This window comes from Oncorhynchus gorbuscha, unplaced genomic scaffold, assembly GCF_021184085.1.
Source record: "Oncorhynchus gorbuscha isolate QuinsamMale2020 ecotype Even-year unplaced genomic scaffold, OgorEven_v1.0 Un_scaffold_46:::fragment_2:::debris, whole genome shotgun sequence".
Taxonomy (NCBI): domain Eukaryota; kingdom Metazoa; phylum Chordata; class Actinopteri; order Salmoniformes; family Salmonidae; genus Oncorhynchus; species Oncorhynchus gorbuscha.
Window position 1 is genome coordinate 69,351 of NW_025745297.1, and position 27,107 is coordinate 96,457.

At 40.5% G+C, this 27,107-nt stretch overlaps 1 protein-coding gene across 2 annotated transcripts in view; it reads left to right on the forward strand.

Annotated features, from left to right (window-relative positions):
- The first annotated feature begins 9,472 nt into the window (after positions 1-9,472).
- Positions 9,473-27,107, forward strand: part of tmem71 (transmembrane protein 71) — a 28,388-nt gene continuing 10,753 nt past the window's right edge. The window contains exons 1-2 of one of the 2 annotated variants that reach the window (XM_046333531.1): positions 9,473-9,639; positions 22,851-22,958. In XM_046333531.1, coding sequence (XP_046189487.1) covers positions 22,928-22,958 — 31 coding nt within the window. In that variant the 5' untranslated portion in view covers positions 9,473-9,639; positions 22,851-22,927. Of the gene's footprint in view, positions 9,640-19,007; positions 19,141-22,850; positions 22,959-27,107 lie in introns of those variants that run through there. The other variant, XM_046333532.1, reaches the window with a different exon arrangement.

A 27,107-nucleotide genomic window follows, 5' to 3' on the forward strand; every position in this document is an offset into this window, starting at 1 on the left:
GCGATGCCTCGTGACAGACCACCGCTGTGGCATTAAACCCTTGCTGTAGGAGCAAACACTTTCCCATCAGAGACGTATTCATTTTAAAATGATTCATTAGCCATTAATAAACTAATTATAAACCCTTGTAAAGGGAACCTTATTGTAAAAATGCCATTTTGCATCACAAAATCTTATATGAAGTTATAATAGTTGATAGCAGGAGAGCACAGTAAGAGTAATTGCTCAAAGTTCTTCTTGATCTGGGCACTGACAGACTCATGGATGTTCGTACCCAGGGCTGTGTCTTCAGCAGTCCTGGGGGAGGGAGAGAGACATGAGGGCTAGGCTCTGTTAGTGGGCACAGTAAGAGTAATTGCTCTTGGCAAAGTTCTTCTTGATCTGGGCACTGACAGACTCATGGATGTTCGTACCCAGGGCTGTGTCTTCAGCAATCCTGGGGGAGGGAGAGAGACATGAGGGCCAGGCTCTGTTAGTGGGCACAACAACACGTGAAAGAAGGTGTGTGTGTGTGCGCATGCACTGTACCAGGGGTGCTGAAGAGCCTGGTCACATGTGTAGCATATCCTTGGGTCCTTATCAATCAGGTGGACTATAACATCTGTAGCTAAAAAAAAACACCAAACACACACAACAGAATATGTCTCTCTCGTCTGAGAGTGGAGGACTACAGTAGCTGAGTGGAAGATATTTATTTATTTTACCTTTATTTATCCAGGCAAGTAAGTTAAGAACACATTCTTATTTTCACTGGGAACAGTGGGTTAGCTGCCTGTTCAGGGGCAGAACGACAGATTTGTACCTTGTCAGCTCAGGGGTTTGAACTCACAACCTTCCGGTTACTAGTCCAACGCTCTAACCACTAGGCTACGCTGCCGCCCCAAAAATCGGCGAGAAAGGGTGTGGAAAGAAAGGAAGGTGTGAAATCTCATAATAATGATAGACAAATAGTGCCAGCTTAACAAGATGTAAAAGACTGAAGACTGGACATACTTAAACCAGCAGCAGTGATGGGTGTGGGGAAAAATCCATTCAGCTACATACCGTGATATTATTTTTGACGATAGATCGTATTGTATCATTTTGACAATATTGCAATATAATTTTTGCACTACTTAAATGTACCTGCACCAAAACACCAGTATATTTCTTTCATAGCTTGTTCTCCATCATCTTTTTAAATTGGAAGCCAATTCGTGTTCGCCACTTATTTATTTCCGTGACTGATTCAAAACTTTCTCATGGCTCTCTCTTGTCCATTTGCAGCAGACATCTGGTGAGCAACAGGTTTTGAACATCTAAAACCAATAAAATCACAGAATCGAATGACCCTGGGACTAAACACCTCCCTCTGCAACTGGATCCTGAACTTCCTGACGGGCCGCCCTGAGGTGGTAAGGGTACAGTTGAAGTCGGAAGTTTACATAAACGAGTTTTAATGAGTGTTTCAACCACTTCACACATTTCTTTTGAACAAACTATAGTTTTGGCATGTCGGTTAGGACATCTGCTTTGTGCATGACAAGACATTTTTTCAACAATTGTTTACAGACATATTATTTCAATTATAATTCACTGTATCACAATTCCAGTGGGTCAGAAGTTTACATACACTAAGTTGACTGTGCCTATAAACAGCTTGGAAAATTCTAGAAAATTATGTCAGGGCTTTGGAAGCTTCTGATAGGCTAATTGACATCATTTGAGTCAATTGGAGGTGTATCTGTGGATGTATTTCAAGGCCTACCTTCAAACTCAGTGCCTCTTTGCTTGACATCATGGGAAAATCCAAAATAAATCAGCCAAGACCTAGACAAGATTATTGTAGACCTCCACAAGTCTGGTTCATCCTTGGGAGCAATTTCCAAATGCCTGAAGGTGCCACGTTCATCTGTACAAACAATAGTAGTGTCACGCCCTGGTCGAGGTATTTTGTGTTTATCTTTATTTATTTGGTCAGGCCAGGGTGTGGCATGGGTTTGTGTATGTGGTGTGTATGTATTGGGATTGTAGCTAGTGTTCTGGTGTTCTGGTTAAGTCTATGACTGTCTGAAGTGGTTCTCAATCAGAGGCAGGTGTTTATCGTTGTCTCTGATTGGGAACCATATTTAGGCAGCCATATTCTTTGTGTGTTTCGTGGGTGATTGTCCTTAGTGTCTTGATGTCCTTGTTCTGTGTGTATGTGCACCAGTATTAGGCTGTTTCGGTTTTCGTTAGGTTTATTGTTTTGTAGTGTTTGTATTTAGATTTGTGTTACGTTAGTTGAATAAACATGGATCACAATTTACATGCTGCATTTTGGTCCGACTCTCCTTCACCACAAGAGAACCGTTACAAGTAGCAAGTATAAACACCATGGGACCACACATATCGCTTAGGAAGGAGACGCGTTCTTTCTCCTAGAGATGAACCTACTTTGGTGCGAAAAGTGCAAATCAATTCCAGAACAACAGCAAAGGACCTTGTGAAGATGCTGGAGAAAACAGGTACAAAAGTATCTCTATCCACAGTAAAACAAGTCCTATATCGACATAACCTGAAAGGTCGCTCAGCAAGGAAGAAGCCACTGCCCCAAAACCGCTATAAAAAAGCCAGACTACGGTTTGCAACAGCACATGAGGACAAAGATCATACTTTTTGGAGAAATGTCCATTATGATCATCGTTATTTTTGGAGGAAAAAGGGGGAGGCTTGCAAGCCGTAGAACACCATCCCAACCGTGAAGCATGGGGGTGGCAGCATCATGTTGTGGGGGTGCTTTGCTGCAGGAGGGACTGGTGCACTTCACAAAATAAATGGCATTATGAGAAAGGACAATGATGTGGATACATTGAAGCAACTTCTCAAGACATCAGTCAGGAAGTTAAAGCTTGGTCACAAAATGGGGCTTCCAAATGGACAATGACCGCAAGCATACTTCGAAAGATGTGGCAAAATGGCTTAAGGACAACAAAGTCAAGGTATTGGAGTGGCCATCGTAAAGCCCTGACCACAATCCTATAGAAAATTTGTCGGCAGAACTGAGAAAGCTTTACACCAGCTCTGTCAGGAGGAATGGGCCGAAATTCACCCAACTTATTGTGGGAAGCTTGTGGAAGGCTACCCGAAACGCTTGACCCAAGTTAAACAATTTAAAGGCAATGCTACCAAATACTAATTGAGTGTATGTAAAACTTCTGACCCACTGGGAATGAGATGAAAGAAATAAAAGCTGAAATAAATAGTTCTTTCTACTATTATTGTGACATTTTTGTGACATTGTGACATTCTTAAAATAAAATGGTGATCCTAACTGACCTAAGGCAGGGAATTTTTACAAGGATTAAATGTCAGGAATTGTGAAAAACTGAGTTTAAATGTATTTGGCTAAGGTGTATGTAAACTTCCAACTTCAACTGTATAGAATCGTGATAATCACAATACATATCGCATCGGCACCTAAGTATCGTAATAATATATAGATAGATCTGCTCCTGAATTCATCCCAGTCATCAGCAACAGAGAATTTGGGTAGGTACATATCTAACATCAATGTGTACACAATTACAATGATAGTTTAATATGGTCAACATACTGTTGACACGTAGGCTATGGTGTAATGGAATGTTTTGCCTTGTATGACAGGTTTTGTGGGTTTTGACACTCTTATGCAGGTGTCATAACCAGCCATAAAATCATGCAATATATGTCACAACAGGTCTAAATATGTGTGTAATGACAGTGTTATGGCCATATTATTATTGGTTATGACAAGCTGTCAGCTGTTATGACATATGAGATGGTTATAACTCTGTGTGTCAAGTAAAGTGTTACTTCCTTTAGATGTTAATGTACTGAACAAACAGCGCCACCAGCAGATAGAAAAAGAGCAGGAACTCAAACAGCAGGCTTCTGTCCAATAGGAGGTCAGGGATCCGGGAATGAAGGACAGGTTCTGGAGTGATGAGGCCCAAAAGACCCACACAATTACTGCTTTCTAGACGCAGGGGGAAATACAGGTAGTGTTTTTTTATATATTTTTTTTAGTGTTTTTGTTTGTGGTGCAGTTTGAGTTGGCTACACAAATAAGCCTAGGTGTCTGTAGCATGGTCATAGATTTGTGCTCTTGCCAACTCCATTGCTGTCATTGTCACCATGAGTGACAAGTAGTTGGCATTGTGGCACAAACAGTCTGGGAGTCAGACTATGCAGCAGCAAGGAGTGTGCGTGTGCGCGCGTGCGTGCGCGTGCGCGTGTGTGAGAGAGAGAGAGCGCGAGAAAGAGAGAGTGTACAGAAGAGCATGATGTGGCGAGATCATAACAGTGGAAGATATCTCTCCTATCTGTGTTGCCATGACTTCTTTCCCCAGACAAGGTAAATAATCTCCCCTCAGTCACATCAATGATTTATCTGACTAGTCTCTACTATGTTAAAGAAGATGTAAGATTCCTTCCTTTTAATAGTCTCTTCCAACACCGGTAAGAGCATTGGGCCAGTAACCGAAAGGTCACTGGTTCCATTCCCCAATTCTGTCTGTGCCCTTGAGCAAGGCACTTAACCCTAATTGCTCCCGTTGTAAGTCACTCTGGATAAATGTGTCTACTAAATGACTAAAATGTAAATCAGTCAGGATAGGAAGGAGGGGAGAAGATATGACCGTCTTATGGTAGTTGTCAACTTTTTAAAAAACTACTAAAATGGGGGTCGGATCAAATAGGACTACACATTTCATTTATATAGTATCAGTCAAAAGTTTGGACACACCTTCTTATTCAAGTGGTTTTCTTTATTTTTTTTACTATTTTCAACAGTGTAGAATAAGAGTGAAGACATCAAAACTACGAAATAACACATGGAATCATGTAGCAACCGAAAAAGTGTTAAACAAATGAAAATATATTTTAGATTTGATATTCTTTAAAGTAGCCACCTTTTGCATTGATGACAGTTTTGAACACTGTTGGCATTCTCTCAACCAGCTTCACCTGGAATGAGAAAAAAAATACTTATTTTCCACCATAATTTGCAAATAAATTCATTAAAAATCCTACAATGTGATTTTCTGGATGATTTTTTCTCATTTTGTCTGTCATAGTTTAAATGTACCTATGATGAAAATTACAGGCCTCTCTGGGAGAATTGCACAATTGGTGGCTGACTAAATACTTTTTTGCCCCATTGTATGTTTTTTTCCAGTCTAGGTGTTTTTATGTCTATTGTTGCTTAAATTGGTTCTCAATCAGAGGCAGCTGTTTATCGTTGTCTCTGATAGGGGACCATATTCAGGTAGCCATATGCCTTAGATAGTTTATGGGTTAATGTCTATGTGTAGTTGCCTGTTTCAGCACTCTTATTATATAGCGTCACGTTCGGTTTGTTATTTTTGTTAGTTTGTTTAGGGTTCTTTGTTAATAAAAGAAGGATGTATTCAAATCACGCTGCGCCTTAGTCTCCTCGTTACGACGAACGTGACAGAATAACCCACCAAACAAGGACCAAGAAGCGTGAAAAGGAGGAACAGCGCTTAATGGGGAGATGCACCTGGGAGGAGATATTAGATGGAGCAGGACACTGGACACAGCCGGGAGAGTATCGCCATCCTAAGGAGGAGTTAGAGGCAAGCGACGATATGAAGGTACACGGCTAGCACGGAGCCCGAGAGGCAGCCCCAAGATTTTTTGGGGGGTGGCACACGAGGAGATTGGCTGAGTCAGGTAGGAGACCTGAGCCAACTCCTCGTGCTTACCGTGGGGTGCGTGTAACTGGTCAGGCACCGTGTCTCCAGTGCGCTATTCTAGCCCGGTGCGCTCTATTCCAGCTCCTCACATTTGCCGGGCTAGAATGGGCATCCAGCCAGGACGTACTGAGCCAGCTCTATGTTCTGGATCTCCAATGCATCTCCACGGTCCAGTGTATCCTGTGCCTCTTCCCCGCATTCGCCCTGAGGTGCGTGTCACCAGCCCAGTACAACCAGTGCCAACACCACGCACCAGGTTTCCGGTGCGCCTTCAGAGCCCAGTACGCCCTGTTCCTCCTCCCCGCACTCGCTCTGAGGTGCGTGTCACCAGCCCGCTACCACCAGTTCCGGCACCACGCACCAGACCTCCAGTGCGCCTCCAGGGTTCAGTACGTCCTGTTCCTGCTCCTCGCACCTGCCCTGAGGTGCGTGTCCCCAGCCCGGTACCACCAGTGCCGGCACCATGCACCAGGCCTAAAGTGTGCCTCGGCAGTCCAGTCGCCCTGTTCCTCCTCCCCGCACTCGCCCTGAGGTGCGTTTCACCAGCCCAGTACCACCAGTCCAGAGCGTCCGGCGACAGTACCCAGTCCAGAGCGTCCGGCGACAGTACCCAGTCCAGAGCGTCCGGCGACAGTACCCAGTCCAGAGCGTCCAGCGACAGTACCCAGTCCAGAGCATCCGGCGACAGTACCCAGTCCAGAGCGTCCGGCGACAGTACCCAGTCCAGAGCGTCCGGCGACAGTACCCAGTCCAGAGCGTCCGGCGACAGTACCCAGTCCAGAGCGTCCGGCGACAGTACCCAGTCCAGAGCGTCCGGCGACAGTACCCAGTCCAGAGCGTCCGGCGACAGTACCCAGTCCAGAGCGTCCGGCGACAGTACCCAGTCCAGGGCGTCCGGTGACAGTTCACAGACCGGAACCTCCAATGACGGGCCACAGAACATCCGGCGATGATCCACGCAGCGAGGGTCCCCAGCCCGGGGCCTACGGCGAGGATCTGCAGTCCAGAGCCTCCGGCGATGATCCACGGGTCGGTGCTACAAGAGCGGACTCAGAGTAAAGAAGGGGGCGGCGTCCAGAACCAGAGTCGCCACCGACCCTCCCATATAGCCCGCCCAGACCCTCCCATATAGGTTTAGGTTTGCGGCCGCACCTTTGGGGGGGTTACTGTCACGCCCTCACCAGATGGGATGACGTATTGCTGCAAGATGCTGTGGTAGCCATGCTGGTTAAGTGTGGCTAGAATTTTAAATAAATCACAGTGTCACTAGCAAAGCACCCCCACACCATCACAAGTCCTACTCCATTCTTCACGGCGGGAACCACACATGCAAATATCATCCGCTCACTTACTCAAAATCTCACATAGACACGGCGGTTGTAACCAAAAATCTCACATTTGGACTCATCAGATGAAAGGAGATATTTCCACTGGTCTAATGTCCATTGGTCATGTTTTTTTGGCCCAGGCAAGTGTCTTCTTCTTATTGGTGTCCTTTAGTAGGGGTTTCTTTGCGTCAATTCAACCATGAAGGCCTGATTTACGCAGTCTCCTCTGAACAGTTGACGTTGAGATGTGTCAGAACTCTGTGAAGCATTTATTTGGGCTGCAATTTCTGAGGCTAGTAACTGTAATGAACTTATCCTCTGCAGCAGAGGTAACTCTAGGTAATCCTTTAATGTGGCAGTCCTCATGAGAGCCAGTTTCATCGTAGCGCTTGATGGTTTTTGCGACTGCACTTGAAGAATTTTTAAAAAGTGATTGACATTTTCTGGATTGACTGACCTTCATATCTTAAAGTAATGACGGACTGTTGTTTCTCTTTGCTTATTTGAGCTGCCTCGAATACCAGCATCCTGGAGTCACCTCTTCACTGTTGACGTTGAGACTGGTGTTTTGCGGGTGCTATTTAATGAAGCTGCCAGCTGAGGACTTGTGAGGCATCTGTTTCTCAAACTAGACACTCTAATGTACTTGTCCTCTTTCTCAGTTGTGCACTGTGGCCTCCGACTCCTCTTTATATTCTCATTGGAGCCAGTTTGAGCTGTTCTCCGAAGGGAGTACAGAGCGTTGTATGAGATCTCCAGTTTCTTGGCAATTTCTCGCATGTAATAGCCTTCATTTATCAGAACAAGAATAGATTGACGAGTTTCAGAAGAAAGTTATTTGTTTATAGCCATTTTGAGCCTGTAATCGAACCCACAAATGCTGATGCTCCAAATACTCAACTAGTCTAATGAAGTCCAGTTTAATTGCTTCTTTAATCAGCACAAGAGTTGTCAGCTGTGCTAACATAATTGCAAAAGGGTTTTCTTATGATCAATTAGCCTTTTAAAATGATAAACTTGGATTAGCTAACACAACGTGCCATTGGAAAACCGGAGTGATGGTTGCTAATAATGGGCCTCTGTATGCCTATGTAGATATTCTACCAAAAGAATCTGCCATTTCCAGCAACAATACTCAATTACAACGTTAACAATGTATATACTGTATTTCTGATAAATTTTATGTTATTTTAAATGAACAAAAAATGTGCTTTTCTTTCAAAAACAAGGACATTTCTAAGTGACCCCAAACCTTTTAACGGAAGTATATTCAGTACATTCTGAAAGTTTTCAGACCACATTCTGTTACTGTAACGTTCGTTGACTTCCTCTGATGAGGAGTAAGAGAGGTCGGACCAATTTGCAGCGTGGTAAGTGTCCATTTTAATAAGACAAACTGAACACTACAAAAATACAAAATAACAAAGTGAAACAAACAAAACGGTCCCGTGTGGTAACAAACACGGAAAATAATCACCCACAACTCAAAATTGAAACCAGGCTACCTAAATATGGTTCTCAATCAGGGACAACGATAAACAGCTGCCTCTAATTGAGAACTATACCAGGCCAAACACAGAAATCCCAAAAGATAGATAAAGGAACATAGACAACCCACTCAACTCACACCCTGACCATACTAAAACAAAGACATACAGTGCCTTGCGAAAGTAATCGGCCCCCTTGAACTTTGCGACCTTTTGCCACATTTCAGGCTTCAAACATAAAGATATAAAACTGTAAAGCCCCCTTAAGTTAATACTTTGTAGCACCACCTTTTGCTGCGATTACAGCTGTAAGTCGCTTGGGGTATGTCTCTATCAGTTTTGCACATCGAGAGACTGAATTTTTTCCCCATTCGTCCTTGCAAAACAGCTCGAGCTCAGTGAGGTTGGATGGAGAGCATTTGTGAACAGCAGTTTTCAGTTCTTTCTACAGATTCTCGATTGGATTCAGGTCTGGACTTTGACTTGGCCATTCTAACACCTGGATATGTTTATTGACAAAGTCCAGGTGTACCTAATGATGAGGCGCTGGTGTGCGTGATAAAGGAGGCGCTGGTGTGCGTAATGATGGTTTGCTAGGACAGGTGGTACGTAGTGCCGGAGGGAGGGCGCAGGAGTAGACCTGACAGTAATGTGATTTCCTTTATGATCCATTGAGGTATTTAAAACCATATAATCTCCCACCACAATAATAGTCTTGTATTGCTTGATAAATTATTATATATATTTTCAAAGAAGTGTGGATCATAACATAAATTACTTTTTGCATTGTCTTGTTGGCACAATAAAAGTGGGCATGGATATAAAATTATATTTATTTTGAATTAGTTATCCACATTGCAATGTTTTGAAATGCGGGCTTTTATTTTGATGGTTTCCTCATTACCATACAAACTGACGTCGTAAATTGTGCTGCTGGTAGAATACTAGTCTATATAGCCAGGCAATATCAACATGGCTTGCATGTTGAATTGTTGAACGTATCTTAACGTTTAGAATAGATTGATCCTAAATAAAAACATATGCAGCTTATGTACAGCCGACCGCTCTCCGGGACATACAGAAAGACTTCGATAAGCGAGAGAGTTTGTAAGTAGTCCTATCGCTTTTAACGTAATATTTTATTTGATTCTTCTATCTATTCCACCAAACAGCTATTGTTTTCTCTCTGCTTGACTTTGAACTTGATAGATCTACACTGAAATGTTATAAGAAATTCAATAGACACACAGTGTTTATGTATTTTTGTGTGTTCATTTCAAATCTTTGTTGAAATTAACACCTATATGAATATTGTTGTTTTATGATGAACGGTATCGTTATAGCCTTACTCATTCTTAGCATTCTTCAAGGACAGTATTAGTCTATAATCAGTGGGCTATTGCTGCAACGCTATTTGCCAGCACCCTGTATCCGCAAATAGCCTTTTCTATGTAGGCCCTTTCCTCCAGCAGCAAAAGCTCCAGCATCATCAGATCCTGCATCATCAGTCGGGGCCTACCGGTCGCCAACCTGCTAGGTTCAGATGACAGGCTTTCATTTAGAATTTTTCGGAAGGGGTGAAAGTCCCTTATGCACAATAGGCGATAACAATAGTGAATTGCAATAGTATTTTTTTCTTCTTCAATTGAAACTCAAATGTCAAATTCAGACAAATAACAAAAGCAATGCCTCATGTATCATATGGCATGCAGTCCTGAGGCAAAACTGGGATAGTTAAATGTAATTTGCACTTCTCAGCAGGTCTGAAAGACACCAATTAACGTATGCTTAATTCAAGCTCTGACCTAATAAAGCAATTACAGTATTTATGGTTACTCATACAGTACCAGTCAAGTTTGGACACAGCTACTCGTTCCAGGATTTTTCTTTATTTCTACTATTTTCTACATTGTATAATAATAGTGATGACATATAAACTATGAAATAATAGATATGGAATCATGTACTAACCAAAAAAGTGTAAAACAAATCTAAATATTTTATATTTGACATTCTTGAAAATAGCCACCCTTTGTGCCTTGATGACAGCTTTGCACACTTTTGTCATTCTCTCAACCAGCTTCATGAGGTAGTCACCTGGAATGCATTTCAATTAACATGTGTGCCTTGATAAAAGTTACTTTGTGGAATTGCTCTCCTCAATTCGTTTGAGCCAATCAGTTGTGTTGTGACAATAGGCCCATTTGGTCCATATTATGGCAAGAACAGCTCAAATAAAGAGAAACGACAGTCCATCATTACTTTAACCCTTGTGTAGTCTTAACATTCTGTATACCTTGTGCTAAGGGTAAAAAATGACCCGCCTTCACTAAACCCCTAAAATAAAGCAGCTTAATTGAATTTTAAACCCCAAATCTATTTTGCATGAAGAAACAACCTGCCATTCTTCACAAATGTTGTGAATATCTGGGTTTTCCCTCTTCACAATGCAGAAAGACTGCAGTTAATCAGTTGAGACAACTCGTTTTTTATTACAACACACCTGTCAATTGTTTTCTTTACTAAAGTGGAGGTGTATTATTATTATTGCTAAACATTTTTTTTTGCAAGAGATAGCACTTATATAGCCTATACCTTGTGTCAGTTGAAGCTTATCCTCAATACTGACAACTAAACTAATGGAGTTTTTTCTAATGCAAGAAATGCAAGAAATAGACCTCTGAACATTTCACCTATTACTACCTGTCAGGGCAAGGAGATTGAGGTTGTAACCTCATAAATATCTTGGAATTTTAATTGATGACGGCCTCTCTTTTAAATTGCATATTCAACAACTTACAAAAAAATTGAAGCTGAAATTGGGATTTTATTTTAGGAATAAGGCCTGTTTTTCTTTTGAAGCCAGAAGGAGGCTAGTATCAGCTACAGTTATGCCTTTACTAGACTATGGGGATATTTTATATAAGAATGCTTCCACTCAGTGTTTGAGATCAATTGACACACTTTACCATGGCACTCTGAGATTTATTTTAAACTGCAAAACCCTTACGCACCACTGCACTGTGTATACCAGTGTTGGCTGGCCTTCTCTAGTCACTCGTAGGCTCAGTCACTGGTATGCTTTTATTTACAAAGCCATTTTGGGTTTACTACCTTTTTATTTGTGGATTTTTATTGTTCAGAAATGTGGTGGGTCGTCTCTTCGTTCGCTGGACTTTATCCTGCTAACTGTTCCAAATGTCCGAACTGAATTTGGTAAAAGGGCTTTTATGTACTCTGCGCAATCGTCTTGGAACACCTTACAAAATACTTTTTTGAGGCTGATTCCCTGACCTGTCAATGTTTTTAATTTGCTGTTTTATACTCTTGTGAATTCAATGGTTTTTACTAGATTACTTGTAGTTTTTCATGTTGTCTGTCTGTAATTCTTTTGTAATGACTTGGTGCTGCCTATCTTGGCCAGGGCGCTCTTGAAAAAGAGATTTTAATCTCAATGAGCCCTTCCTGGTGAAATAAAATAAAATAAATAAATAAGAAATTTGCATTTTATTGAGGGGAAACACTAAGTCTTGACCATGTTTGGCAACATAGTGATATATTCTTATATTCTTATATACTGTACAATGAGGAATTCAACTACAAAATATTAGTCTTCTCCCTTTAAAAAAAAAAAAACTATTACCCCCACCCACAAGGTGTATAAACAACAACAATAAATAAGATAATAGATACAAAACAAAAACGTGAAGAACATAAATCAATCAACTCTAATTAGCACATGTAGGACAGTATGCAAGTGTGTGTGCATTGACTTTGCAGATGTATTTCTCACATTTGCAGCACATCGTATTTGTTTTACAGTCCTTCTTCAGGGGGGCAGAATTGGCATCTCTTTCTCTTGCCTGCCCCAGCTGCAGCCTCAGGTGGATCAGATTCAGCCCCCTGAACAGCTTTCACAAGCGCTGCAGAGGCTGCTGTGCGGGGGAGGCACTCCTTTCTTTGAATGTGTGGGGTTACAAGTGGCTTTCCCAGCTGCTCCAGGAACACCCTCCTCTTGTTCTGCTTATCAGGCATCCAGGTTGTGTTGATCTTTTTCCATATCACGAAGGCATTGTATGAGGACACATCAATGATGTAATGGAAGATGACCAGGGGCCAGCGGACAGTCATCCTCCTGCAGCTGTAAGTTCCAATCACCTTGTCCAGGTTGTCCACGCCTCCTTTGTTGTGGTTGTAGTCCAGGATGATGGCTGGCTTCCTGTCCTCACGATCACTCATCTCAGCTGTTTTGTGCAGTGTACTCAGGAGGACCACATTTTTGTTCTTCTTCGGGAGGTAAGAAACTAGAGTGGCGGTGAAGGCAAACTTTGATGAGAAGGCCTCTCTCCCCTTTGTTTCAAGGAGTGCAGGGGGGAGCTCAGGCTTGTTCTTTCTAACAGTGCCAACCATGGTGATCTTCCTCTTCCGGAGCTGCTGGCTGAGTTTAATCTCTAGCACACATAATCTCAATTTCTCATGCGTGTGTGTGTGTGTGAGAGATAATGATTTTATAACTGCCAGGTCAAAAGTGACCCTAAGACGATCTTTGTACCCTGGTGGTGTACAAATTTCATGGAATTATGAGCAAAGGCGATGTTGAACTTTTTCTAATGTTGGGGTCACTCCTCATAACATTTCAAGTTGATAAAATATAATTTAGGGTGTTTTCTCTGCTGTTAAACATTGTGGCGGGTCATTTTTGACCCTTAAGACAACACCAGGGTTAAGAAATGAAGGTCAGTCAATCTGGAAAATAACAGAACTTTGAAAATGACAATATATTATTTACCATTCATTTCTATTGGGAACAAAATAAGATGAAACAACCAAAACGAAACTGCAAATGCATCCGACAACTTTCAGTCATTGCGTGCTAGAAACATTGGAACAAATACAAAACTTTTGACTACTTCATAATTTTTCGGGTTGTCAAATCATTTTTTGGGGGAAAAAATACAAATATTACTTGTTAAACAAAATCTTTCTTGTATTAGTATAAAGTATAATTTCCCAAAGTTATTTTGCATACAACATAGCTCAGTATTTGAATGATTTTATACAGAAGGGTGGCAATCAGACCACACTGTATATCATTGACATTATTTGTAGGTAAATGTCTACAATGCCAGCACGGAATATATATTGTAGATATACAATTAAATAGTAATTAAGATAATGTCACTCATCAATTGTAGTGTAAAACATGTCGTGTTTTTGTAGTTGTCGCCATTTCATTTGTTGTAAACTAATTGCTTTTATGTCTTTTACGTAATTTTCCATTTCCTAATGATGGAAGATGGTCAGTGCACAAGCGATCTTTGGCTTGTGGTGGGATATGTATCTAGCCTTGTATCTAGCCTTTAAAACCATTTCAAGTACTCCAATATAAATGTATATTATATTGATACATGGCTTATCAAGAGAAACTTTACAGAACATGGAAAAGTGTTGATTAGATTTTACTTGTCACATCACCTATCACTACAAATTGTTGCACTGTTGTCATTGTAACCAATGATGGTTATTGTGTAAAATCATTATATGACCATGATTCACTTTACTGTTAGGTACTTTGTAAAGACTATAATCAAAACCATTGTAATGTACACTACCAGTCAAAAGTGTTTTTTTTTTTTTACTATTTTCTACATTGTAGAATAATAGTGAAGACATAAAAACTATGAAATAACACATATGGAGTCATGTAGTAACCAAAAAAAAGTGTTAAACAAATCTAAATATATTTTATATTTGAGATTCTTCAAATAGCCACCCTTTGCCTTGATGACAGCTTTGTACACACGTGAATGAGTGTGTTCTAAAACTTTTGACCAGTAGTGTATCGCCATGGTATTATACATTTTCATACCCATGTTTTGTCTAATGTTGCTCATTCTACATAGTGACTCTACTTTTACTGTCAAATGAACAAACAGGAAGAAAGATAGCTGCCTGTCACTTCCTCAGGAAATCCGGGTTGTGTAATGCTGTGGTTGAGCGTTCACTCTTTAAACAGTGTTTGAAAACAATGACATGACTGAAGAGGCCTGCTGGCTTTTGTCTTCATTGCCCGGCGCAAAAGACACAATCGACTGTCCATGTCAACAGCCCTCCGCTTTCTAGCATTGTTCCACTGCTGGCTCACACCATGTATCCCCTTTTATTTTAGTTCTGGGAGATATGCACGGCTCTCAGGCCTTAAGACTTGCCCATTACTCTGTAGCATAAGGACCTGTGATAGATTTGAGATACCATGTTCTGAGTCACGTGTTTATGTTGACGTCCATATTGCGAAGTGAAATGCCATCCCTGTGCCACAAAGGACGAGACAGAATGTCAGCCTTTTATTTGAATCATATTCAAACCAAAAAAAGGCAACGTACGCTTTCCCGAACGGTCGAGTGCATCAAGGCTGTGGCTTTATACTAGTAACTTCAAAAGACACTTCTCAAAAGGTCCCTTCAACCTGGCTTCAGAAAGCTACATATCTACACACAAACCATTTCTGTATCGACCTCGCTTTGTGCACGGCGGCATTGTCATGGTGAAACAGGAAAAGGCCTTCCCCAAACTATTGCTACAAAGTTGGAAGCTTAAAATCTTGTCATTGTATGCTGTAGCTACTCCAGAGTCCAATGGTGACGAGCTTTACATCACTCCAGCCAACGTTTGACTTTGCGCATGGTGATCTTAGGCTTGTCTGTGGCTGCTCGGCCATGGAAACCCATTTCATTAAGCTCCCGATGAACTGTGTGTGTGTGTGTGTGTGTGTGTGTGTGTGTGTGTGTGTGTGTGTGTGTGTGTGTGTGTGTGTGTGTGTGTGTGTGTGTGTGTGTGTGTGTGTGTGTGTGTGTGTGTGTGTGTGTGTGTGTGTGTGTGTGTGTGTGTGTGTGTGTGTGTGTATACAGTGGGACAAAAAAGTATTTAGTCAGCCACCAATTGTGCAAGTTTCTCCCACTTAAAAAGATGAGGCCTGTAATTGTCATCATAGGTACACTTCAACTATGACGGATAAAATGAGGGAAAAAAAATCCAGAAAATCACATTGTAGGATTTTTAATGTATTTATTTGCAAATTATGGTGGAAAATAAGTATTTGGTCGCCTACAAAAGTTTCTCAATACTTTGTTATATACCCTTTGTTGGCAATGACAGAGGTCAAACATTTTCTGTAAGTCTTCACAAGGTTTTCACACACTGTTGCTGGTATATTGGCTCATTCCTCCACGCAGACCTTTTGCTAAATATGCAACGTCTGCTTTTTTTGTTTTGTTTTACCCATCTACCAATAGGTGCCCTTCTTTGCAAGGCAAAGAAAAGCTCCCTAGTCTTTGCTGTTGAATCTGTGTTTGAAATTCGATGCTTGACCGAGGGACCATATAGATAATTGTTTGGAGTACAGAGGTGAGGTAGTCGTTCAAAAATCATGTGAAACACTGTTATTGCACACAGTGAGTCCATGTTAACTTATTGTGACTTGTGAAGCAAATGTTTACTTCTGAACTTATTCAAGCTTGTCATAACAAAGGGGTTGAATACTTGTTGACTCAAGATATTCTCAAGATTCAAATGTTTAATTCATAATAAAATGAGACACAATTCCACTTTGACATTATGGGATATTTTAATCCATTTTAAATAACAAACAACGTGTCAAAAAAAGGCAATACTTTCTGAAGCCACTGTAGAAAGTCAGTTTCCAGACACACTTCACAAGCCAACCGTTATGCTATTCCCCTCAGGCCCTCTCGGTCTACTGAAACACTGGGCCTCTGTTCCACTCGTTTACTGCTATAGTACCCTCTCCTGTGTCAGCAGACAGAGACTGTTACCACGGCGGAAAGTCTGACCCACATAGTCTTATGCATCGGGTGTCACAGAGCCATCCCATAATGCCTCTCATTTGGAAGAATGCCCCAGGAAGACAGATGTACAGAAACAAGTCTGGCGGACAATTGAGCGTCTGGCACCAGAAAAGACCAAACAAGCATACAGAGAGGATTTTAAGAACAACAATTAGCCTCTATGAACATAACGTACTGTAATGCTAATAAGGTTGAATGCGAGAATTTATAAATGGTTTAATTTAGTCTTATTTCTTTGCAGTATCCCAGATAATGTATTTGTTTTTAGCTAGATTTGGATTACTATCATATATCAAGAACAGAAAAGGACACATAGGCATTATCTTGAAATGTTGAATAGCTTCTAGTCAGGATAGAGTTAACAGGAAATGTGACATTATTATTATAAATGTTGAATAGCTTCTAGTCAGGATAGAGTTAACAGGAAATGTGACATTATTATTATAAATGTTGAATAGCTTCTAGTCAGGATAGAGTTAACAGGAAATGTTGAATAGCTTCTAGTCAGGATAGAGTTAACAGGAAATGTGACATTATTATTATAAATGTTGAATAGCTTCTAGTCAGGATAGAGTTAACAGGAAATGTGACATTATTATTATAAATGTTGAATAGCTTCTAGTCAGGATAGAGTTAACAGGAAATGTTGAATAGCTTCTAGTCAGGATAGAGTTAACAGGAAATGTGACATTATTATTATTATTATAAATGTTGAATAGCTTCTAGTCAGGATAGAGTTAACAGGAAATGTGACATTATTATTATTATAAATGTTGAATAGCTTCTAGTCAGGATAGAGTTAACAGGAAATGTTGAATAGCTTCTAGTCAGGATAGAGTTAACAGGAAATGTTGAATAGCTTCTAGTCAGGATAGAGTTAACAGGAAATGTGACATCATTATTATTATTATAAATGTTGAATAGCTTCTAGTCAGGATAGAGTTAACAGGAAATGTTGAATAGCTTCTAGTCAGGATAGAGTTAACAGGAAATGTTGAATAGCTTCTAGTCAGGATAGAGTTAACAGGAAATGTTGAATAGCTTCTAGTCAGGATAGAGTTAACAGGAAATGTGACATTATTATTATAAATGTTGAATAGCTTCTAGTCAGGATAGAGTTAACAGGAAATGTGACATTATTATTATTATTATAAATGTTGAATAGCTTCTAGTCAGGATAGAGTTAACAGGAAATGTGACATTATTATTATTATAAATGTTGAATAGCTTCTAGTCAGGATAGAGTTAACAGGAAATGACACATCATTATTATTATAAATGTTGAATAGCTTCTAGTCAGGATAGAGTTAACAGGAAATGACACATCATTATTATTATAAATGTTGAATAGCTTCTAGTCAGGATAGAGTTAACAGGAAATGACACATCATTATTATTATAAATGTTGAATAGCTTCTAGTCAGGATAGAGTTAACAGGAAATGTGACATTATTATTATAAATGTTGAATAGCTTCTAGTCAGGATAGAGTTAACAGGAAATGTGACATTATTATTATAAATGTTGAATAGCTTCTAGTCAGGATAGAGTTAACAGGAAATGTGACATTATTATTATAAATGTTGAATAGCTTCTAGTCAGGATAGAGTTAACAGGAAATGTGACATTATTATTATTATTATAAATGTTGAATAGCTTCTAGTCAGGATAGAGTTAACAGGAAATGTGACATTATTATTATTATAAATGTTGAATAGCTTCTAGTCAGGATAGAGTTAACAGGAAATGTTGAATAGCTTCTAGTCAGGATAGAGTTAACAGGAAATGTTGAATAGCTTCTAGTCAGGATAGAGTTAACAGGAAATGTGACATCATTATTATTATTATAAATGTTGAATAGCTTCTAGTCAGGATAGAGTTAACAGGAAATGTTGAATAGCTTCTAGTCAGGATAGAGTTAACAGGAAATGTTGAATAGCTTCTAGTCAGGATAGAGTTAACAGGAAATGTTGAATAGCTTCTAGTCAGGATAGAGTTAACAGGAAATGTGACATTATTATTATAAATGTTGAATAGCTTCTAGTCAGGATAGAGTTAACAGGAAATGTGACATTATTATTATAAATGTTGAATAGCTTCTAGTCAGGATAGAGTTAACAGGAAATGTGACATTATTATTATAAATGTTGAATAGCTTCTAGTCAGGATAGAGTTAACAGGAAATGTGACATTATTATTATTATTATAAATGTTGAATAGCTTCTAGTCAGGATAGAGTTAACAGGAAATGTTGAATAGCTTCTAGTCAGGATAGAGTTAACAGGAAATGTTGAATAGCTTCTAGTCAGGATAGAGTTAACAGGAAATGTGACATCATTATTATTATTATTATTATTATAAATGTTGAATAGCTTCTAGTCAGGATAGAGTTAACAGGAAATGACACATCATTATTATTATAAATGTTGAATAGCTTCTAGTCAGGATAGAGTTAACAGGAAATGTGACATCATTATTATTATAAATGTTGAATACCTTCTAGTCAGGATAGAGTTAACAGGAAATGTGACATCAACCTCTCTTTCTTTTCTGTCCTCTGGTTTTCTGCAGCTGTTTTTCTCAGGGTGTCAGAGAATGAACAAGATTTTGGACTGCATGAGTCCTCAATAAACAAATACAATTTGAGTTTACCTAGTTACTTCAAATCTAGTTTAACACGCATCGTTCCACAAAATATATTAGGGGTGTTGCAAATTACGTTTATTTCAAGCGGAACTGTTTGGGTAAGACTGATCAACTGAGTTTCACATACTTTGTGAAATGTCCTAAAAAAGTGAATGTGTGTAATATGCAAACCTCAGATTGTCTCTAAACGTAATAGCAGTACTTAAATCAGTAGTACTTAGTAAACTACAAGTACCAGTGTTGAAATTAGCATTTTGGTTATGCATGTTAGAATCAACTTTGATACCTCATAAAGATATACAAAATCCCTGTCTACTTAGTTTCCCATGCTACCTTGAATTTCAGCAGTCTACCATGTAGTCAGTCAGCAGTGTTTTGATTGGAAAGCCCATCAGAAGCAGAGAGAAGGACTGGTCTGATATCTCAGGGGGATTACCAGGGCAGAGTAATCTTGGTAACAACTAGAGGGGTTAAGCTAAGGATTTTAAAGGAACTGCCCACTGTTTCCAGATGTCTATGGAATATGACCTATTAATTAAGTTACAGTATGAGAGAAATAGTTTTCCTTCCTAAAAATGGTAATGAATTTTGTTAAAAAGCAGCTTTTCTGTGTTGGAATGGTATAAGCGTATACTGGTCATAAAAAATATAGATGCAGGTAGACTGCTAATTTGGCAGCTCATCCTCAGGGACATGTCATGTACCTCTAATTTATGCTTTGGCCACAAACGAGGACGACTCAACATTTTGGATATGGGTTAACAGAATATGAATTTTTAGGAGTGAGTGTTTCCCAAACTTGGTCCTCGGTACAACCAAGGGGTGCACGTTTTGTTTTTTTGCCCTAGCACCACAGCTGATTCAAATTGTCAAAGCTTGATGATTATTTGAATCAGCTGTGTACAGTCGTGGCCAAAAGTTGAGAATGACACAAATATGAATTTCCACAAAGTTTTCTGCTTCAGTGTCTTTAAATATTTTTGTCAGGTGTTACTATGGAATACTGAAGTATAATTACAAGCATTTCATAAGTGTCAAAGGCTTTTATTGACAATTACATGAAGTTGATGCAAAGAGTCAATATTTGCAGTGTTGACCCTTCTTTTTCAGGACCTCTGTAATCCACCCTGGCGTGCTGCCAATTAACTTCTGGGCCACATCCTGACTGATGGCAGCCCATCTTGCATAATCAATACTTGGAGTTTGTCAGAATTTGTAGGTTTTTGTTTGTCCCCCCCACCTCTTGAGGATTGACCACAAGTTTTCAATGGGATTAAGGTCTGGGGAGTTTCCTGGCCATGGACCCAAAATATAGATGTTTTGTTCCCTGAGCCACTTAGTTATCACTTTCAAATCAAATCAAATTGTATTTATTTATTTTACTTTTGCCTTATGGCAAGGTGCTCCATCATGCTGGAAAAGGCATTGTTTGTCACCAAACTGTTCCTGGATGGTTGGGAGAAGTTACTCTCGGAGGATGTGTTGGTACCATTCTTTATTCATGGCAGTGTTCTTAGGCAAAATTGTGAGTGAGCCCACTCCCTTGGCTGAGAAGCAACCCCACACATGAATGGTCTCAGGATGCTTTACTGTTGGCATGACAGGACTGATGTTAGTGCTCACCTTGTCTTTTCCGGACAAGCTATTTCCCGGATGCCCCAAACAATCGGAAAGGGGATTCATCAGAGAAAATGACTTTACCCCAGTCCTCAGCAGTCCAATCCCTGTACCCTTTGCATAATATCAGTCTGTCCCTGATGTTTTTCCTGGAGAGAAGTGGCTTCTTTGCTGCCCTTCTTGACACCAGGCCATCCCCCAAAAGTCTTTGCCTCACTGTGCGTGGAGATGCACTCACACCTGCCTGCTGCCATTCCTGAGCAAGCTCTGTACTGGTGGTGCCCCGATCCCACAGCTGAATCAACTTTAGGAGACGGTCCTGGCGCTTGCCGGACTTTCTTGGACGCCCTGAAGCCTTCTTCACAACAATTGAACCGCTCTCCTTGAAGTTCTTGATGATCCGATAAATGGTTGATTTAGGTGCAATCTTACTGGCAGCAATATCCTGCATGTGAAGCCCTTTTTGTGCAAAGCAATGATGACTGCACCTGTGTTTCCTTGTTCAGGTAACCATGGTTACAGAAGAACAATCATTCCAAGCACCACCCTCCCTTTGAAGGTTCCAGTCTGTTATTTGAACAATCAGCATGTCAGAGTGATCTCCAGCATTGTCCTCATCAACACTCACACCTGTGTTAACGAGAGAATCACTGACATGTCAGATGGTTGTTTTGTGGCAGGGCTGAAATGCAGTGGAAATGTTTTTTGGGGGATTCAGTTCATTTGCATGGCAAAGAGGGACTTTGCAATTAATTGCAATTCATCTGATAACTCTTCATAACATTCTGGAGTATATGCTAATTGCCATCACACAAACTGAGGCAGCAGACTTTATGAAAATGTATATTTGTGTCATTCTCAAAACTTTTGGCCACGACTGTAGTGCTAGGGCAAAAAAACCTTGGAGTCCCGAGGACCGAGTTTGGGATACACTGCCTTAAAGTAACTGCCCAGTGGAAATCTCACTTCTAAAGTGCTTATTCTGTTAACACCATACTTGGGTACTCTGGGTACTTCTCTGTCCTACGTCTGTGGTATTGTTTGCTTTGCTCCTTGCTTGAGTGGTATCTGCTGCACAAGTACAATAATTGGCATCAAGGTGAATGATGTTAATGTCTAAATGGAGTGTACTGGAATGCATTATACTATATAAAAGTATGTGGACACCCCTTCAAATTAGTGGATTTGGCTATTTCAGCCACAAGTGTATACAATTCAAGCACACATCCATGAAATCTCCATAGACAAACATTGGCAATAGAATGGCCTTACTGAAGGGCTCAGTGACTTTCAACGTGACACCGTCATAAGATGCCACCTTTCCAACAAGTCAGTTTGTCAAATGTGTGTTTGGAGGATGCTAGGAGAATGCTACCTGCCCCAATGCATAGTGGCAACTATGACGTTTAGTGGAGGAGGAATAATGGTCTGGGGCTGTTTTTCATGGTTCGGGCCCCTTAGTTCCAGTGAAGGGAAATCTTAACGCTACAGCATACAACGACATTCTAGAAGATTCTGTGCTTCCAACTTTGTGGCAACAGTTTGGGGAAGGCTTTTTCCAGTTCTAGCATGATAATGCCACTGTGCAGAAAGCTAGGTCCATACAGAAATGGTTTGTCGAGATCAGTGTGGAATAACTGGATTGGCCTGCACAGAGGCCTGACCTCAACCCCATCGAACACCTTTGACTGCGAGCCAGGCCTAATTGCCCAATGTCAGTGCCTGACCTCACTAATGCTCTTGTGGCTGAATGGAAGCAAGTCCCCGCAGCAATGTTCCAAAATCTCGCGGAAAGCCTTCCCAGAAGAGTGGATGCTGTTATAGCAGCAAAAGGGGGGGACCAACTCCATATGAATGACTTCCCAGAAGAGTGGAGACTGTTATAGCAGCAATGTTCCAACATCTAGTAGAAATCCTTCCCAGAAGAGTGGAGGCTGTTATAGCAGCAAAAGGGTGGACCAACTCCATATTAATGCCAATGATTTTGGAATGAGATGTTTGACGAGCAGGTGTCCATATCCTTTTAGTAATATATTGTACTTTAGTGAGAATTCAGCAACATGTTCCTATTTTTCCATTTGGTTCGATCGTTCCTTATAATTGTCATTTCAGGCATTTATTTTCTATGCAGTAGTTCTATGTGTTATTACTGCTTTGTCTTATCAAGACTGTTTTCTTATGTGTTTTCCAGATTGAGACAACCAGGACCCTTTGACCTTTGACCTTGAACGCTCCTCCCGAGACACCGCTGTGTGTGTACAGGCAGATATGGCCCTGCCTTTCAATGGGGTTGTTACAAGTACGTCAACTCCATTTCTAGATTTTGTATTTTTATAGTTTTTTATTATTTATTGTGCTTAGAATATAAAGACAGTAATCTGAACAAGACGTTTCTATATACGTTATCCTTTTGTCTATAGAGTCAACCATTCTATGGTTTAACAAAACCAACCAATCACTTTTCTTTAGGTTTTCATCTTGAAGGTTCCAATTCAACAGTCAGGCTGAACTGCTTGTGAGCTAGTAGTATGTTAACATGTAGTTATTGTTCTCAACTGGCTTCAACACCAAGTACTGGAATGTTGGTCCTGGCTGTGGCTAACCCTAACCTTGACCCTAACCCTAACCTTGACCCTAACCCTGACCCTGACCCTAACCCTAACCTTGACCCTAACCCATAAACCCTAACCCCTAACCCTGACCCTAACCCTGACCCTAACCTTGACCCTAACCCATAAACCCTGACCCTAACCCATAAACCCTAACCCTGACCCTAACCCCCTGACCCTAACCCCTTACTTTGTTTACTAGATGGTGATTTATTGCCTGTTACCTCACCTGTGGTTTTCAGCTCCTGATCAAGGAAGGATAAAATAAGGACTGCACTTGGGGTAGAATCCTAACTTGAGATCTGTGCTCTTTACCTCGGACTTTAATGTAAATCATGCAGATCTTCACTAAACTTCCAAGTTACGCACGTTGATCTCAAGTAAGGATCAAGGAAGGGTAAAATAAGGACTGCACTTGGGGTAGAATCCTAACTTGAGATCTGTGCTCTTTACCTCGGACTTTAATGTAAATCATGCAGATCTTTACTAAACTTCCGTTGATCTCAAGTAAGGATCCAGCCCCTAAAGGGTGACTGCACTTCCTGAAATGGCATCGTTTTATATTTGGATCTTTAAATGCTAGAGGCTGAATTCAACATTTAGCCGATAAGCTTCAGCCGGCTGGTGTGTGACCGTGGCAAAGTTGATTTGAGTTTGGATAGCCGGGCCTGGTTAGGGATCTTCAATCAATTACACAATGTAAATGAGAGAACATTTTCATGTTTGTATTTATTTAGGATCCCCATTAGCTGCTGGCAAGGCAGATACTCTTCCTGGGGTACAGCAACATTAATGAAGTTATATAAAATATTACACTTCATAACACTTTTCACAACACATTGTGGGCCCTCAGGCCACTACTCTACCACCACATATCTACAAAACAAAATACATGTGTATGTGTGTTTAGCATGTGTATGCCTGTGTGTCTCTTTACAGTTCCCTCTGTTTTAAATCTAATTCTACTGCTTGCATCAGTTCCCTGATGTGGAATAGAGTTCCATGTCGTCATATAGTACTGTGTGCCTCCCATAGTCTGTTCTGGACTGTGGGGTTGTGAAGAGACCTCTGGTGGCATGTCTTGTGGGGTATGAATGGGTGTCTGAACTGTGTGCTAGTAGTTTAAACATTCAGCATCTCAAAGCTTCTTACAAAAACTATTAGTGATGAAGTCAATTTCTCTACTTTGAGCCATGAGAGATTGGCATGCATATTGCCAATATTAGCTCTCCATGTACATTTAAGGGCCAGCCATGTTGCCCTGTTCTGAGCCAATTAGAATTTTCCTTAGTCCATCTTTGTGGCACCTGACCACACGACTGGACAGTAGTCTATGTGCGACAAAACTAAAGCCTGTAGGACATGCCTTGTTGGTAGTGTTGTTAAGAAGGCGGAGCAGCGCTTTAGTATGGACAGACTTTTCCCAATCTTAGCTACTGCTACAACATTTTTAGCTTACAATTCATGGTTACTCCAAGCAGTTTGGTCACCTCAGCTTGCTCAATTTCCACATTATTCATTACATTATTTAGTTGAGGTTTAGGAATTAGTAAATGATTTGTCCCAAATACAATGCTTTCAGTTTTAGAAATATTTACGACTAACTTATTTCTTACCATCAATTCTGAAACGTAACAGCTCTTTGTTAAGTATTGCAGTGATTTCAGTCGCTGTAGTAGCTGACGTGTACAGTGTTGAGTCATCCGCATACATACACACATTGGCTTTACTCAGCCAGTGGCATGTCATTAGTAAAGGGGCCTAGACAGCTGCCCTGGGGAATACCTCATTCTACCGGAATTATGACTTGCATTAAAGAAAACCCTCTGTGTTCTGTAACACAGGTAACTCTTTATCCACAATATCACAGGGGGTGTAAAGTCATAACACATTTTTCCAGCAGCAGACTATGATCAATAATGTCAAAAGCCACACTGAAGTCTAACAAAACAGCTCCCACAATGTTTTTATCAATTTCTTTCAGCAAATCAGTAATTTGTCCCATGCATGTTGAATTCCCTTCCCTAAAAGCATGCTGAAAGTCTGTTGTCAATTTGTTTAATATAAAATAGCAATGTATCTGGTCAAACAATGTTTTCAAAAAGTTTACTAAGGGTTGGTAACAGGCTGATTGGTCGGCTATATGAGCCAGTAAAAGTTTTTTTACTGTTCTTTGGTAGTGGAATGACTTTTGCTTCCCTCCAGGCCTGAGGGTCCACACTTTCTTGTAGGCTTAGATTGACGACATAGCAAATAGGAGTGGCAATATCATCCCCTATTATCCTCAGTAATTTTCCATCCTAGTTGTCAGATCCAGGTGGCTTGTCATTGTTGATAACAATTCCATGCTCAATTTACAATGCTTTTCTTCATAATTTGGTCAGTTATACTTGGGTGTGTACGGTCGCCATTTGTTGCTGACATGTCATGCCTAAGTTTGCTAGCTTCCATTCAGCCACACGCATTAGTGAGGCCGGGCACTGATATTGGGCGATTCCAATTCATCCTAAAGCTTGTCGATGTGGTTGAGGTCAGGGCTCTGTGCAGGCCAGTCAAGTTCTTCCACACTGATCTCGACAAACCATTTCTGTGTGGACCTTGCTTTATGCATGGGGGCAATGTCATTCTGAAACAGGAAAGGGCCTTCCACAAATTGTTGCCTCAGTTGAAAACACAGATTCGTCCAGAATGTCATTGTATGCTGTAGCGTTAAGATTTCCCTTCACTGGAATTAAGGGGCCTAACCTGAACCATGAAAAACAGCACCAGACCATTATTCCCCATCCACCAAACTTTACAGTTGGCACTATGCATTCGGGCAGGTAGCGTTCTCCTGTCATACACCATACCCAGATTTGTTTGGGTTCTCAGTCCAGAGAACACATTTCCACTGCTCCAGAGTACAATGGCCTCGAGTTTTATACCACTCCAGCCGACTCTTGATATTGCGCATGGTGAGCTTAGGCTTGTGTGCAGTTGCTCGGCCATGGGAACCTATTTCATGGAGCTCCCAACTAACAATTATGGTGTTGACGTTGCTTCCAGAGGCAGTTTGGAACTCGGTAATGGGTGTTGCAACAGAGGACAAACCATTTTTCTGCTCATGTTTGTCTATGGAGATTGCATGACGAATCCTCGATTTTGTATACCTGTCAGCAACGGGTGTGGTTGAAATATCAACCTCCACTCATTTGAAGGGGTGTCCACAACATGTTTGGTTACTACATGATGCCATATGTGTTATTCCATAGTTTTGATGTCTTCACTATTATTTTACAATGTAGAAAATAGTAAAAAATAAACCCTTGAATGAGTAGGTGTGTCCAAATTTTTGACTGGTACTGTACATTATCAAACATTTCACACATGTTCTCCAGATACTGACTGGTAGCACTTGGTGGTCTATAACAGCTTCCCACCAGAATGGGCTATAGGTGAGGCTGGTGAACAGTATTTAACCTGAGATCCTCTCTCACCTTTACGGGAATGTGGTTATGAATTGGACTGCACCACCATTGGCATTTGTCTTTTGTGTAGATGTTATAACCATTTATTGCTACCACTGTATCATGTTGTACACCTTTTTAGTTCTCATTAAATTATTTAAATATTTGTACGTGAATTCCTACAATTTATAGTTGGTTTGACCTTTTATGTCTTGGAAATTTGGAGCTATTGGAATTAACATTTTTCCCATGTACATTGTGTAATTTACTGATGGTCCCTGACTATCCCATAGTGATGTCCAAAGTCAACCCAAATTTTCCGCATGCATTACGATTGGGTCGCATGCTCATGCACTCCGAATTGATGATGGCTTTTCAGCTGCCAGCTGTGGG